Here is a 15,260-nt window from a genome sequence, read left to right on the forward strand (position 1 = left end):
GAAAAATAAAGTAAAAAGGTCAAATCACCTTTGTTTCTTCAATCAACTATTGGTATTTTATTGTATATGTGTATATATCAACCGTAGTTTTACATCGTTTCGATTCGGGCTTTTATAGCCACTGAAAATCATCATAAAATAATATTTAAAATGTTTGATTTTATTTCTTGCTATATTTGCCTCTGCTATTCTGCTTTCTTTTTTTTTGTAGGTACCAGCAAGAAATCCGGCGACGATAGGGTGTTGATGGTGATTTACTAGCGCGCTGATTGAGGCGATGATGGCACAAATCTGTCGGTGATGGGATTGGCACACTAATTGCGGCACGAGTTTGGGGCCTTCATCTGGTGCTTGCGGCGCCTAGGGTTTCAGAAACCTTAGGCTTTCTATCTTCTGTTAATGGTTTGGACCCTTTGGGCCGTGTTTATTTGTTGGGTTGGGTGTAACTGGGTATTTGGGTTTTAAACTAATTGGGCTGTAACCAAATTTTGGGTTATCAGGCCTTTAAGCCTGTTTATTGTAATTTGGACATTTAACAGGAGCATTTTATTTATTTAGTTTATAAATTTTTGTTTATTTTATTTCACGGGCCCGGGTAAAAATGGGTTCCTATAGCTGCCCCTCTTTGCTCATTGCCGTGTAACGAGAATAGAGCAAAGACTATAAAAAAGGACCTAATTTTGCCCGGCCTGGCCAAGTCTCGAAATCTTGATCCTCATCTTCTTCAAAGATATTCTGATAGCTTCAAACTGCTTCATTGTAACTCAGGAATGTCAAATCTGCTATCTTCAACCTGCTCTCTACAAACTCAAGGACGCCATGCTGAAATCTTTGATCTGCTCCCCGCCTAATACAGAGACGCCAAATCTATCATCTTCGATCTGCTTCGATGTAAACACACAAATGTCAGATCTGCTATCCTCGATCTGCTCCCCGTCTAATACAGAGACGCCAAATCTATCATCTTCGATCTATTTCGATGTAAACACACGAATGTCAGATCTGCTATTTTCAATCTACTCCCCGTCTATTACAGAGACGCCAAATCTGTCATCTTCGATCTGCTTCGATGTAAACATACGAATGTCAGATCTGCTATCTTCGATCTGCTCCTTGTCTAATACAAAGACTCTAAATCTGTTATCTTCGATCTACTTCGATGTAAACACACGAATGTCAGATCTACTATCTTCGATCTACTCCCCGTCTAATATAGAGACGCCAAATCTATCATCTTCGATCTGCTTCGATGTAAACACACGAATGTCAGATCTACTATCTTTGATCTGCTCTCCGTCTAATACAGAGACGCCAAATCTGTCATCTTCGATCTGCTTCGATGTAAACACACGAATGTCAGATCTGCTATCTTCAATCTGCTCCCCATCTAATACAGAGACGCCAAATCTGCTATCAGTGATCTACATTGTCCCCTAAAGGACATAACCTATAGAATGCGTATGTGCTCATGCCTAATGATTAGAATGCCATGATCAAAATGAGTCAAATGCTCCTAATTAGACATATTATGATGCAAAATGTTATGAGAATGACTCCTATTTCGAACATCTTTACTCATTCATCCATCAAAGTTTCATCTTTATTTTACTCGAAGTATTAATCATACTCTGCTCATATACTTTGAATCAAATTGGTCCTATTATACCTTCTTTGAATGTTTCGACCTGCTGGAGATGATCCTTTCCTAGGATTGAATCATTTGAATTGTCTACTTATCCTTTAGACTGAAGAAGAAATTTTTCCGAGTACTTCTGATCCTCACTCATGGGAATTCTTCAAACAATTGTTCTGTTTTAGTTTCTCGTATTCTCTGGAGATTTCCAGAGTAATATGGAAAACTTCATTTGTAAAAAATATTTAGTTCATCAATCATTATTTCAATGCAACACACTTTATGAATTATGGAAGACGAATAATTGATCTTGAGAATAGTTAGATAAATCATCAAAAGTACAAAAGGAGATTAATCTGAAAACATATATTTGAGAAGAAAAAGAATCCAAAGATAGTAAACAAGACAAAAATCAGATGCACTACATATCACAGCTTGGGCTTCTGTATACAAATTCCATGAAGACTGTTTTGAGTTTAACATGTGTTTAGAAGATCCAAAGTATTTTGTTGATGCCCCGGTATGTAACACACTCCACTTCTTGTCAAATCTAGTATAGCAAGGTCACTACATGCCTTTCAAATTTTGAGCTGCCCTTTCGGGTTTTCAAGTCAAAACCCCTTTGGTCTCAAGGTGCCCTTTGCGGGTTTTCACCTTGGCCTCTCCAGTTTTTTTCTAGAAAACAAAGCGCCTTTTGTGGGTTTTCACCCTGGCTTCCATTTCTGTCAAAATCAGTGTACCACCAGAGAAAGCCTTCTTCACAACATACGGCCCTTCCCAATTTGGCATTCATTTTCCTCTAAAGTCCTTCTGTATGGGAAGGATCTTTTTTAGTACAAGGTCCCCTTCATGAAATTCTCTTAGACGAACTTTCTTGTCATGAGCTCGCATCATTCGCTTTTGATACATCTGGCCATGACGAATAGCCCTTAGCCTCTTTTCTTCAATCAAGTTCAATTGGTCATACCACGATTGAATCCATTCTGCTTCATTCAGCTTTATCTCTGACAAAATTTGAAGAGAAGGTATTTCCACTTCAATGGATAACACTGCCTCCATCCCATAAACCAACGAGAAAGGAGTTGCCCCAGTAGAGGTTCTGACGGACGTTCGATAGGAAAAGAGTGCAAATGGTAATTTCTCATGCCAATCTCTGTAGGTCTCAGTCATTTTCCCTACTATCTTCTTGATATTTTTATTGGCAGCTTCCACTGCCCCATTCATTTTTGGGTGATATGGAGATGAATTATGATGTTTGATCTTGAATTGGCTGTAGACTTCTGTAATCATGCTGTTATTCAAGTTCAATACATTGTCCGATATGATCCTCTCAGGCATTCCATACCGACAAACAATCTTCTTTTTCAAGAATCGACTTACTACCGACTTAGTAACACTAGCATATGAAGCTGCCTCTACCCATTTCGTGAAGTAGTCAATGACCACGAAAATGAAACGATGCCTATTCGAAGTCTTTGGTGATATTGGCCCAATGACATCCATGCCCCACATGGAAAAGGGTCATGGAGAAGTCATAACATGCAAAGGTGAATGTGGTACATGAATTTTGTCCCCATATATCTGACATTTATGACATTTCTTAGCATAACTGATACAATCTCCTTCCATAGTAGACCAATAGTATCCAAACCTCATGATTTGCCTTGCCATTGTAAAGCCATTAGCATATGTCCCACAAACACCTTCATGTACTTCTTCCAAGATTTGTCTGGCTTCCACAGCGTCGACACATCTCAAAAGCACCTGATCTTTCCTTCTTTTATAAAGGACGCCCTATCTAATACACATTCGTAGGCTAACCTTCTCAAGTTTCTTTTGTCATTCTCAGTTGCCTGCTCAGGATATTCACGATTTCTCACATACCGTAATATATCTTGATAACAAGGATGATCCTCATTTTCCTCTTCTTCGATGTTGCAACAATGAGCTGGGACCTCAGAAATACTCATCTGAATTGGTCTCACATCCTTTTTTATTTGCTTTAATCATGGAAGCCAGTGTTGCTAAAGCATCTACCATCTAATTTTCGTCCCGTGGGAGATAATTGAAGATGATGTTATCAAACTCCTCAAGTAACTCCAAAACAACCTTTCGATAATGAATCAATTTGGGGTCCCTTGTCTCCCATTCACCCCTAAGCTGATAAATTACCAACGCAGAGTCTCCATATACTTCTAGGGTTCTTATTTTTCGCTCTTTGGCCACTCAAATCCCCATGATGCATGCTTCATACTCGACCATATTGTTCATGCAATCAAAATCCAATTTACATGTAAATGGATAATGATCACCATTCGGGGATACCAAGACTGCCCCAATTCCATTTCCTACCGCGTTAGATGCACCGTCAAAGTTAAGCTTCCATGGATATTCTTCAGTAGTTGCCACAAACATCAACTCCTCATTAGGGAAAATCAAAGCTCAATGGCTCATAATCTTTTAGAGCTCTACTAGCCAGAAATTCTGCTATCGCGCTTCCTTTTATAGCCTTTTGACTCACATAGACTATATCAAACTCTGAAAGCAGTACTTGCCACCTTGCCATTCTTCCATTTAGGGCTGTTGACTCCATCATGTACTTTAATGGATCAAGTTTCGAAATTAGCCAAGTCGTATGATATAGCATATATTGCCTCAACCTTCAAGTCATCTAGATTAAAGCACAACACAACTTCTCAATTGGCGAATATCTCATCTCATACTCTGTGAATTTCTTGCTGAGGTAATATGTCGCCTTCTCTTTTCTTCCTGACTCATCATGTTGACCAAACACACATCCCATAGAATTACTAAACACTGATAACTACAGAATTAATGGTCTATCTAGACTGGGCGAAGATAACACTGGAGTGTTTAACAAGTATTGCTTGACTTTATCAAAAGCATTCCGACATTCTTCATCCCAAGTACCTTGGTTGTGTTTTCTAAGGAGGCGAAATATAGGATCACATTTCTCGGTTAATTGTGAAATAAACCGAGCGATATAATTCAACCTTCCAAGAAAACCCCGAACTTCCTTCTGAGTACGTGGTGGAGGCAATTCTCGTATGGCTCTAACCTTGTCTGAGTCAACTTCTATTCCCTTTTCGCTGACCACAAAGCCCAATAATTTCCCTGACCTAGCTCCGAAGATGCACTTTTCTAGATTAAGCTTCAACTGAAACTTCTTCAATCTCAGGAACAACTTCCTCAAGACTTCAATATGCTACGTCTCTATTCGAGATTTGGCAATCATGTCATCAACATACACCTCAATCTCCTTGTGCATCATATCGTGGAATAAGGTCACCATAGCCCTTTGGTATGTTGCCCCTGCATTCTTCAGCCCGAAGGGTATTACCTTGTAACAAAAGGTGCCCCACAATGTTATAAAGGTGGTTTTATCCATGTCCTTAGGATGCATCTTTATCTGATTATACCCTGAGAAGCCATCCATAAAGGAAAACAACGAATATCCTGCTGTATTGTCCACCAAAGTGTCGATGTGCGGTAAAGAAAAGTTGTCCTTTGGGCTAGCTTTGTTCAAATCTCTATAATCAACACACATCCGTACCTTGCCATCCTTCTTAGGGACAGGTACAATGTTAGCCACCCATTCTGAGTACTTAACCTCTTGTAGGAATCCAGCATCAAACTGCTTCTTGACTTTATCTTTTATTTTCAACACAATATCAGGCCTCATCTTTCGCAATTTTTGTTGGACTGGCTTGCTATCTTGTCTTATGGGGAGACAATATACCACGATATCAGTATTCAACCCCGGCATATCCTCATATGACCATGCAAAGATATCTTTGAATTCATGTAGTAGCTCAACAAGACCTTGTCTCATTTCCTTTGCAATATCTGCCCCAATTTTCACCTCTTTTCCTTCTTCCAAGGCTACATTCTCTATTGCCTCTTTTTCTCGGGGTAGGATTTGTTTTTCCTCTTGTTTCACCATTCTCAACAGATCTAGAGACACATCACAATCCCTGTTATCTTCAAAATCCTAAAGTTCTTCTAAACACATTTCTTGCTCAAAAGAGAATTCAGGATTTGTAGTATCAGTGCTCATGTCATTGATATCTAGGGACCTACAGGGTACGAAAGAATGTACAAAGAATGAATGAATTTTAAGAATGTTTATTTATGTGTTATGTATGAAATGAAAAAATTGAAAGAATTTTAAAAAAGGTCAAAAGAATATTGATCAGTATAAAAGAATATTCACTCGAATTGATAACAAAAGTCGTGTTTTATTGAGATGCAAATATCTGAACATGAGCCTATTTTACAAATGAAATCTTATTACTCTTAGGCTCTAGAGCAACAAGAGTGTTCTGAAAATTACTCTGAAAAATCTTTAAAAAATTAAGGAAGTTCTTCTGCAATCCAATTGTTTAAAGAGCTTCCCAGTTCGTAAGGGCGAATGCCCTCAACGTTTCTTCGTTCAGACTCTTCATTATATACAGCATTGATATGATGACTTTTTTTTTCGAGCAATCCTCTCTTAGGGTAAATTATCCCTCCTGATATAAAGGTCTGGGATATAGGAGGGAACGTTATTGATTCCCACTCTACTTCTCTTCCACTTAAACGCGCCCTTCTTCTTTCTTGACGTTTCTCTATTTCCTTCCTCCTCTGCCTGTGATCTGGCCTGAAACCCAAGCCAAAATGGTCTCTTTTCTCCTTTAATTCTGAAACTTGAATCCCTCCTTGGAGATATCTTCCCAATCCTTTTCCTGGTAAGGCTCCTTTCCCTACTGTCATCTACAAATCCATTCTTGTAGTTCTAGATATCTTAGGCACCAGCACCTCATTATCCTCTGAAATAAATGTTGCATTAAAGAATTCTAAGGAGCAAAAAGAACATTCAACGGCCTCCTCGTTTACCTCTACATAGGGTGCGTCACTGGTGACTGCTGCTATGATGTCCTCTTCTGCATTTATGGTGACCAGCCGTCCGTTTTTACTAGTTTTAATTTTTGGTGCAAAGATGAGGGCACCGCTCCTGCCGAATGTATCCAAGGCCTCCCCAACAAGCAATTATAAGAGGGCTTGATGTCCATCACTAAAAAGTCTACCTCATACACATTTGGCTCGATCAACAAGGGGATATCAATTTTTCCCATGACATTTCTTTCCGTGCCATCGAATGCTCTCACTACATTATGGCATGTTTTCATGTGAGAACTATCTATGGGCAATCTGTTCAATGTGGACAATGGTAGGACATTTAAGGCTGACCCATTATCAATAAGTACACTCAGCAATGTATATCCTTTGCAGCGAGTGGTGATGTGCAAAGCTTTAGCTGATCCCATGCCACCAGGTGGGATTTCATCATCATTGAAATAAATGAAGTTGTCAGCACTTATGTTACTAACCAATTGATCCAGCTTGTTCACAGATATATCATTAGTAACGTAAGTATCGTTGAGCACCTTCATTAATGCTTCACGATGTACCTCTAAACTCAGAAGTAAAGCCAACACTGATATACGAGCTGGTTGTTTGCACAATTGTTCAACCACGCTATACTCACTGTGTTTCAGGAATTTTAGAAACTCTCTAGCTTCTTCTTCCTTCACTGGTTCATTAACAAGTACCTCAGCCCTATTCTCCTTCTCAACGTCAAAGGCTTTCACTTTCATAGGCTCAACTCTGATGCCTTTTGCATCATAACGCTTCCTACTATGTGTGTAGGATCCTTCAACTTGAGCCTCCTTAGAAGTATTTGCTATATCTTCTCTCTCCGATATCGTCACATTGTAGTCATAATTCCAGGGTACTCTCTTGTTATCCTTATAAGGAAAGGAAACGGGTTTGTGAATAATGACTTTCGGCGCTATTTGTGTCTCAACTTCATTATTCCTTGGTATAGAAATAATGATCCTTGGCTGGTTGATTCTTTGATTCTTTGGTTCACCTTCCAATTGGCATACATTTCCTTTATCTGAGCCAGCTTCATAAAATTCCAGCTCGTTATTATCTATAAGGCTTTGTATCAAAGCCTTAAACTCATCACATTCCTGGATCTCGTGTCCTTCTTCTGCATGGAACTTGCAATAGTCCCTCACTCCTTTATTTCTTTCTCTAGAGATTATCATCTCTCTTTTCACCATTTCTTCCTAGATTACTTTCATCGGCATTCTTACCTCGGCCACGTCCTCTTTAATCCTTCTCATTCCAGTTTCCCCAATTGCGTTTACCCCTTGATCACCATGGTTTGGCAACGGGTTCTCTGTACTAGGGGTGTCATCAAATTTTACGACCCCCATATTGATCAGTCTTTCCACTGCTTTTTTTAAAGCCAATGCAATTTTCGATTGAATGCCCCGATATCCCTGCATGGTATTCACATTTGGCGTTTGCATCGTACCATTTGGGATATGGGGGTTGCAGTGGTTTCAAATGAAAATGAGCTATTGCATGCGTATTAAATAAACTTTGATAAAGCTCTCGATACGTCACCGGGATAGGCGTAAATGAGACCTTTTCAAAATTTTGTCTCGAACTAGATCCCTGCTTTTGGGAATCCTGTTGCCCAATTGTAGTTACTTTGGGCTGACTAATCGTAATTGCTTTTGAATTATAACTACTCGTATTGTTCACCTCATTATCTTTCTTTCTTGGGGCGATCTTTTAGCAGTTTCCCCCTATCTTACCACCCCTTATGGCGTTCTCAATCATTTCTCCTGCCATAACTATATCAGCAAAGCTCTTGGTGGTACTTCCAATCATATGAGTAATGAGTGGGGCCTTCAAAGTGTTAATGAACAACATAGTAGTTTCTTTCTCCAAGAGCGGTGGTTGAACTTGCATGGCAACATCCCTCCACCTCTGTGCATATTGCCTAAAGCTCTCATTAGGCTTCTTTTCCATGTTCTGGAAAGTGATTTATCAGGAGTCATGTCAGTCACATGATTATATTGCTGCATAAAGGCTTGCACTAAGTCTCTCTAAGAACCGATCCTTGCGTGACTCAATTGATTATACCACCTAGCTGCTGCCCTAACCAAACTTTCCTGAAAACAATGAATCAATAATTGATTATTGTTTACATAGTCAGTCATCCGCCTACAGAACATGGTGATGTGAGCCTCAGGGCAAGTAGTCCCATTGTACTTCTTAAATTCTGGCATCTTGAACTTATAAGGAAGTACCAAATCTGGAACCAAACTCAAGTCCTTGGCATCAATTCCCTGACGATTATCAGCTTTTTCCAATGCCTTAAATCTCTCCTCTAGCCATCTGTAACGTTCCTCTAATTGCTTTGATGATTCGAGTCTCATCTCTTCCCTCTCAGCTACATCTAAATCAGGGATGACTAGATTGGTAGGGTTATCTCTCGGACTGGATCCCGAGCTAGTTTGAAAGTTCATGGGTTTTCCAACATCGACTTACCCATCTTGAGGCCTTATTGTGATGGACGACCTTCGGGGATATACCTCAGGTTGAGTTTGTACATGGGGTGGAGTAAAACCCGGAGGATGATCCTCATTATCTTCTTCAGTGATAGTCATAGGGGCCTTTCCTTTATCCGTTGCCCCCTTCAGCAGCTGGGCCATTTTAGCCTCATATTCCTTTGATCCTCCAACATTTGATCCTTTATCTCTTATTGGATTTTTGCCAATTATTCTTGCAGTTGCTCTTGCATTTCTTTCTAGATCTGCTCAAGTCTTTGATCCATATTCTTTGTCTTAGTGCGTGAACCATAAGGATGTGTTGCTTTCAGGTTTTCTTTCTCTTACACTCTCTCTCTTTCTCTCACTCTCTCTGTAATTTTAACTAATTAGGATCTTTTTATAAATTGGAATCCATATGATGCGATGAGATACAAATGCATGAATGTAAAAAATATCGATTCTGATTCGGTTTCTTTTAGAAAATATTATTTAAGAAACAAAAATCTTTACACAAAACGGATTACAAATACGCTTTTTCCCTTAAGCCCAGAGTTCTAACCCTATCCAATAACAAAGCTAACTCTCGACCTCTATCTGACACTATCTCATACTTTGCACTCAATACATTAGCTTGTGCTGCCAGGTCTTGCAAATGATCAGCAACTTCTCGAATCTGGACTATGGCTTCTCCCATGAGGTAGTCTCTATCTCTGACTTGATCCTGAAAATGGTGAAGCTCTTCCTTCCAATGTCTTTCTCTTGCCTCAAACTGCTCAATCTGAAGTTCACAGTTCTGCAATGCTGCTTCCAGCCCTCCAATATTGTGCTTCATTTCCTCGATCTTGTTCAGACTTACCTTTAACTCGACCGCAGTGTTACGACTTCGGTGATGATGAAGGGATCGTCCAAGCTCAGTCACCCTAGCTTTTAACCCTTGATTCTCGTTCTCTAGGGCCTGATTATGCGCCTGCATCTCTTGGAAATTCTTCTTCCAATACTCGGCTTTGGCTCTTTCTTCTTGAACCTCTTGTTGCCACTGTTTTGAAGTCTTCCCCAATCCAGCTCTCTTCATTGATAGCTGTATCCTCTTATATTGTGTCTTCAAGTCATCTCGGTCTTTTTCAATCTTCCTATTTTCTTTCCTCACTTTTTCAACCTCAATTTTTTGAACATCGATGTCTAAGCTTAGATACATCTTTTCCTCCTCAAGCCTCTCTATCTTTTTCTCGAGCTCCAAATTCTTCCTTTCGAACTCTTGCTTTATGACTTCTAACTCTGATGGAATCACTCGTAAACTCTCCTCCATCGATCGAGCAGCCCCCAAACTTGGCCTAGGGTTGTTATCATTGATCCCCTTGCTAAACCACCCTTTATACTCAAGGGTTATCGTCGGACCTTCAGTCAGAATCTTCACACAGCAAATCTTCTTCCAAGCCTCAGAAATCTCTCGCATCTTTTTCTTATAATGATCCCCCTTATATGAGAAATCACTCTGAGCTAACCCTTATGTTGCTGGTATAAACTGCCCCGCTTTGTATTGTCTTAAGATGAGTAATGGTGCATAACCAACAACTCCCCAAATTCTAGGAAGAGGTACCCAATCAAAACTTCCGCAACGATAAAGGACTTCATTAGGAGCCATCCAATGGGCTTTCCACATAACATCTTCCTCTCGGAGATTCTGAAGTATTTCCATCCACCTTTCCTCTGTAATGTAGTCCCTCTTCGGCATAGTTGCTGCTTCTTTTAAGGGAGAATAATTCTCAAAAAACACTCGGCAAGGAACCTTATCAACCTTCCAAAAGTGACCGTGGAACCATACTAACAATAGCTGTGCGCATCCAATAAATCTACCTTCACCAGCTCTCCGACATGCACTCAAGGATCTGAACGTCTTAGCTAGGATTGCAGGCACAGGTGTGTTCTGTTTACCATGTCGATCGAATAAATCCGCAACTGCGTCATCTATGTGCCCCATGGCTTTTGGGAAAATCACCAAACCATAAATACTTAAGGCCAAGACATCAACCCTCTTCTTCACATCTGGGTGTGCCAATATCAGATCCCTCAAACTTGCCCACGGAATGCATTTACCATCACCCTTTTGTTAGATACGAGCTGCGGCCCACTGTTCACTCATCCCTGTGATCATCATTAATCTCTTCACGAAAGTTGGGAGATTAGCAGCCCTAACATAAGCTTTGTTACCTTGAATTTTTGGACAGCGAAGCAAGGTCGTATACTCCTCCAAAGTGGGTACTAAGTCTACCTCTCCAAATGTAAAACAACTATAAGTAGGGTTCCGAAACTGTACTATAGCTCGAAACAGATGCTTATCCACCTTGATGCTTAGCAAATAAGGAAGATCTCCATAATTCTAGTAGAACAGCTGCTTAGCCTCGTCGTTCCATTGGGCCCAAATGTCCTTCAACTCCTAAAACTCATTCTGTGTCGAACTGATACGAGTGAAGTCCCACAACTCTGACGTATATCCCTCAGTGACACTATCTCCTTTCTCTAACTGGGTTTTCTCTAACCATGTACAGATAGAAACGTTGTCCTCCACTTTATCAAGATATTCATTCCTCATTACAAAACTTTCTATTCTAGAAATAAAATCGTGAATCGACACCTTTAAATGTTGAATGACATGAAATGATAGCAAAATAAAATAAGTCAGTATAAAATGTATAATAAACAAGCACTTATAAGGGTAGCTTACTAAAGGCTATCACCGTACTCCCTAGGGTAAGCACTTAAAGTTCACTATATGTGTTTTAGTTCTAAAACGAAGGTACCTGAACCAGCAGATTCCTCGATCCTCAACCATTATAAGCTCATATGGACCAAGTTCGGTTCAGGGGGACACATTTCCCTATGGCCATGCGGAGATGAAAATCTCACGAAGACATAGGTACGGATGTATCCCGGAAGCAATCCACTAGCCCATGCGGAGGTGAAAACCTCATGAAAGCATAAACCTCATGAAAGCATAGCTTCTCACTCCCACTTAAGGGTGCGACCACAGCGGTCATGCAAATGCAATGTGTGCGAAAACAAAATAACAAACATATGCAGCAAACACATGTAAAAAGATCGATATTTTTTAAAATATTTCCAAACTTCCGACATCAAGACAGAAAATAATCAATTTCTTGGCTTGACTCTCTTATTTGTCTCCAGCGGAGTCGCCAAGCTGTCGAAACCATTTCTTTAAAAGAGAGAATTTTGAAAACGGGAGTCGCCACCAATATTTTTAAGTGTGATTGGATCACCTTATAAAACATTTTGGTCTACGAAGAATATGAGAAAACAGGTTTGGGAGTCGGTTACGCACGAGGAAGGATTAGCACCTTCACAGCGCCAAAAATTGGTACCAAATTGAATAGTTTTCTGCCTTGATGTCAAAAGTTTGAAAGAATTTAAAAGTAGGATCCCTTTTTTAAACTGGAATAATTTGAGTTGAAAATCGAGATTCCTTCGCTCCAAAAGAATACAAATATCACATCCAGCATGATTGGACACGATATTCTTAAACTATTGTAACTAAAATCATCTTGTGATTTATAAAATCTATTTAGAAGGATACTTTAGACATTTAGACAAACCAGAAATCGCAACCCAGCATGTTAGGGCACTACTTCCCGAATTCCTAAATACAAAAACATTGCCTCATTTTTTAAAAAATCTTTTGGATTAAATGAAGTATAAATTTTTAAAACAATGATGCATTTAACATATTACAAGATATCAATATTAAATAATATAAACTACATGATGCATACTTCAACATTACATGCAAATATAGTATAGAAAATGATAAATAACGACATAAATTACACCATATACATTAACATTTCATGCATATATAATCATAAATAACATAAATATACATACATAATCATTTCATGCAAAATATAACATAAAGAATAATGAATATAACAATATAAATTACATAATATATACAATAATATTTCATGGGAAACAATCAATTTTCATGCAAATACATAAAAAACAATAAATAAAATAAAAAATAATTTATGAGATAAAATTAACATATTAAAATAATACTAAATAAATATAAAAAGGATACAAAAATAAACAAACAAATTATGAACATATAAAAAAGGGATAAAATCTAAATACAATAAAAAAAATAAATGAGGTAAAAAATATTTAAAACTACATATAAATAATAAAGGAGAATTTTTTTAAAAAAAGGTTAATATATAAAAATATATTATATGATATAATAACTTAATATATATATATATTTATAAAAATATTAATATATTAAATAGCAACAAAGTTTTATATTAAATTTTAGAATATTACATACTAAACACTAAATAATGATATATAAAAATGTAATTTTCAATAATAATTTACAAATTTTTAAAATTATTCATAATAAATAATAAATAATAAAATGATATAGTAAAATAAAAATAATATAATGAATAATAAAAAGATATAATATATAATAATTTTTACACATATAAATAATGTTGATAGTAAAGATAAATAATATATAAAGTATTTAATAAATAAATTATATAAAAATATTTAAAATGATTAAAATTAAATAAAAAAAAGCTCTAGGGTTAATTTTAAGATAAAAAAAATTGGACCTAATTGAAACGTGCGCTAAAATCTGAGGGACTCACTGAGCAATTAGCCCTAATCCCAAAATGGCGTCGTTCTCAAAATAAGTCTTATGATAGCAACTAGGACTAAATTAAAACAAAAATAAAAGGTCAGGGCAAAATTAAAATAAAAATAAAATGAAATTATAAATATTAAAGATGCGGAAGGATAATTGGGCAATTAGCCCTTTAAACAAAAACACGCAGATCCTACCCGAGTCACGGGTCAACGCGCGGATCCTAAGCTTTGAAACGATGCTGTTTTGAAGCTTATCGTTGTAAGCAAAACGACGCCGTTTCCATGAGGCTATATAAGCCAAATTTTGGCCCCAAAAATTCATTTTAAACTTGTTAAAAAAAAACCAAAGAAACCTCTGAAAGGAGGCAGAGAGCAGGCCCTCGGAGCTTCGTCGAGCCTCCATCATCGGGCTCCCACGCGCCCACGCGCCGTCGTTAGCCTCGCTGGATACGGCGGCCTGAAGCTGAAAAGCTTCGATTTTTAGCGCAAATTCGACGGTAAGCCTCTCATTGCTTCATTTTTAGTGATATTTAAATGTATTCATAAAGAAAAATAAAGTAAAAAGAACAAATCACCTCTGTTTCTTCAATCAACTGTTGGTATTTTATTATATATGTGTATTTATCAACCGTAGTTTTACATCGTTTCGATTCGGGCTTTTATAGCCACTGAAAATCATCATAAATTAATATTTACAATGTTTGATTTTATTTCTTGCTATATTTTCCTCTGCTGTTCTTCTTTCTTTTTTATTTTGCAGGTACCAGCGAGAAATCCGGGCGATGATGGGGTGTTGATGGTGATTTACTGGCGCGCTGATTGAGGTGATGATGGAACAAATCTGTCGGTGATGGGATTGGCACACTGATTGCGGCACGAGTTTGGGGCCTTCATTTGGTGCTTGCGACGCCTAGGGTTTCAGAAACACTAGGCTTTCTGTCATTGGGCTATGTTTATTTGTTGGGTTGGGTGTAACCAGGTATTTGGGTTTTAGACTAATTGGGCTGTAACCAAATTTTGGGTTATCAGGCCTTTAAGCCTGTTTATTGTAATTTGGATATTTAACAGGAACATTTTATTTATTTAGTTTATAAATTTTTGTTTATTTTATTTCACGGGCCAGGGCAAAAATGGGTTCCTATACGAGCAATCACAAATCTAAAACTTATCACGCACATCAAGTTTTTGGCGCCGTTTCCTGGGAACTAAGATATTAGGAACACTTGATTTTTATTACTTTAGCCATTTATTTTTATTGCAATTTCAATTTATTTTTGCTTAAATTATTAAAATTTTCTTTTATTTGCTTCTGGCATGTTTTTATAGTTTATGACTAGAAGAAACCCATCAGGACCTCTACTTTTTTATAGTGAGATCGAAAGCATAGCTCACAAAAATCGAAAAGAAATAAGGCGAAGCCTACGATACGTGGAAGAAAGGCAAGAGGACGATAGTCAAACTACAACCGAGGGGATGGCTGAAAATCAAAATAATCAGCTACCTCCTGTGGTTACTGCAGACCCAGTAAATCAGAATCCTACTCCTCGTAC

General features: G+C 38.0%; 1 protein-coding gene across 1 annotated transcript; it reads right to left on the minus strand.

Annotated features, from left to right (window-relative positions):
* Positions 1-9,565: 9,565 nt before the first annotated feature.
* On the minus strand, positions 9,566-10,498 carry LOC107936514 (spindle pole body component 110-like). Its single transcript, XM_016869257.1, has one exon. It carries the CDS (start codon positions 10,496-10,498, stop codon positions 9,566-9,568), a length of 933 nt encoding a protein of 310 aa, XP_016724746.1.
* Positions 10,499-15,260: the final 4,762 nt, after the last annotated feature.

Source organism: Gossypium hirsutum, chromosome A08, assembly GCF_007990345.1.
Source record: "Gossypium hirsutum isolate 1008001.06 chromosome A08, Gossypium_hirsutum_v2.1, whole genome shotgun sequence".
Taxonomy (NCBI): Eukaryota; Viridiplantae; Streptophyta; class Magnoliopsida; order Malvales; family Malvaceae; genus Gossypium; species Gossypium hirsutum.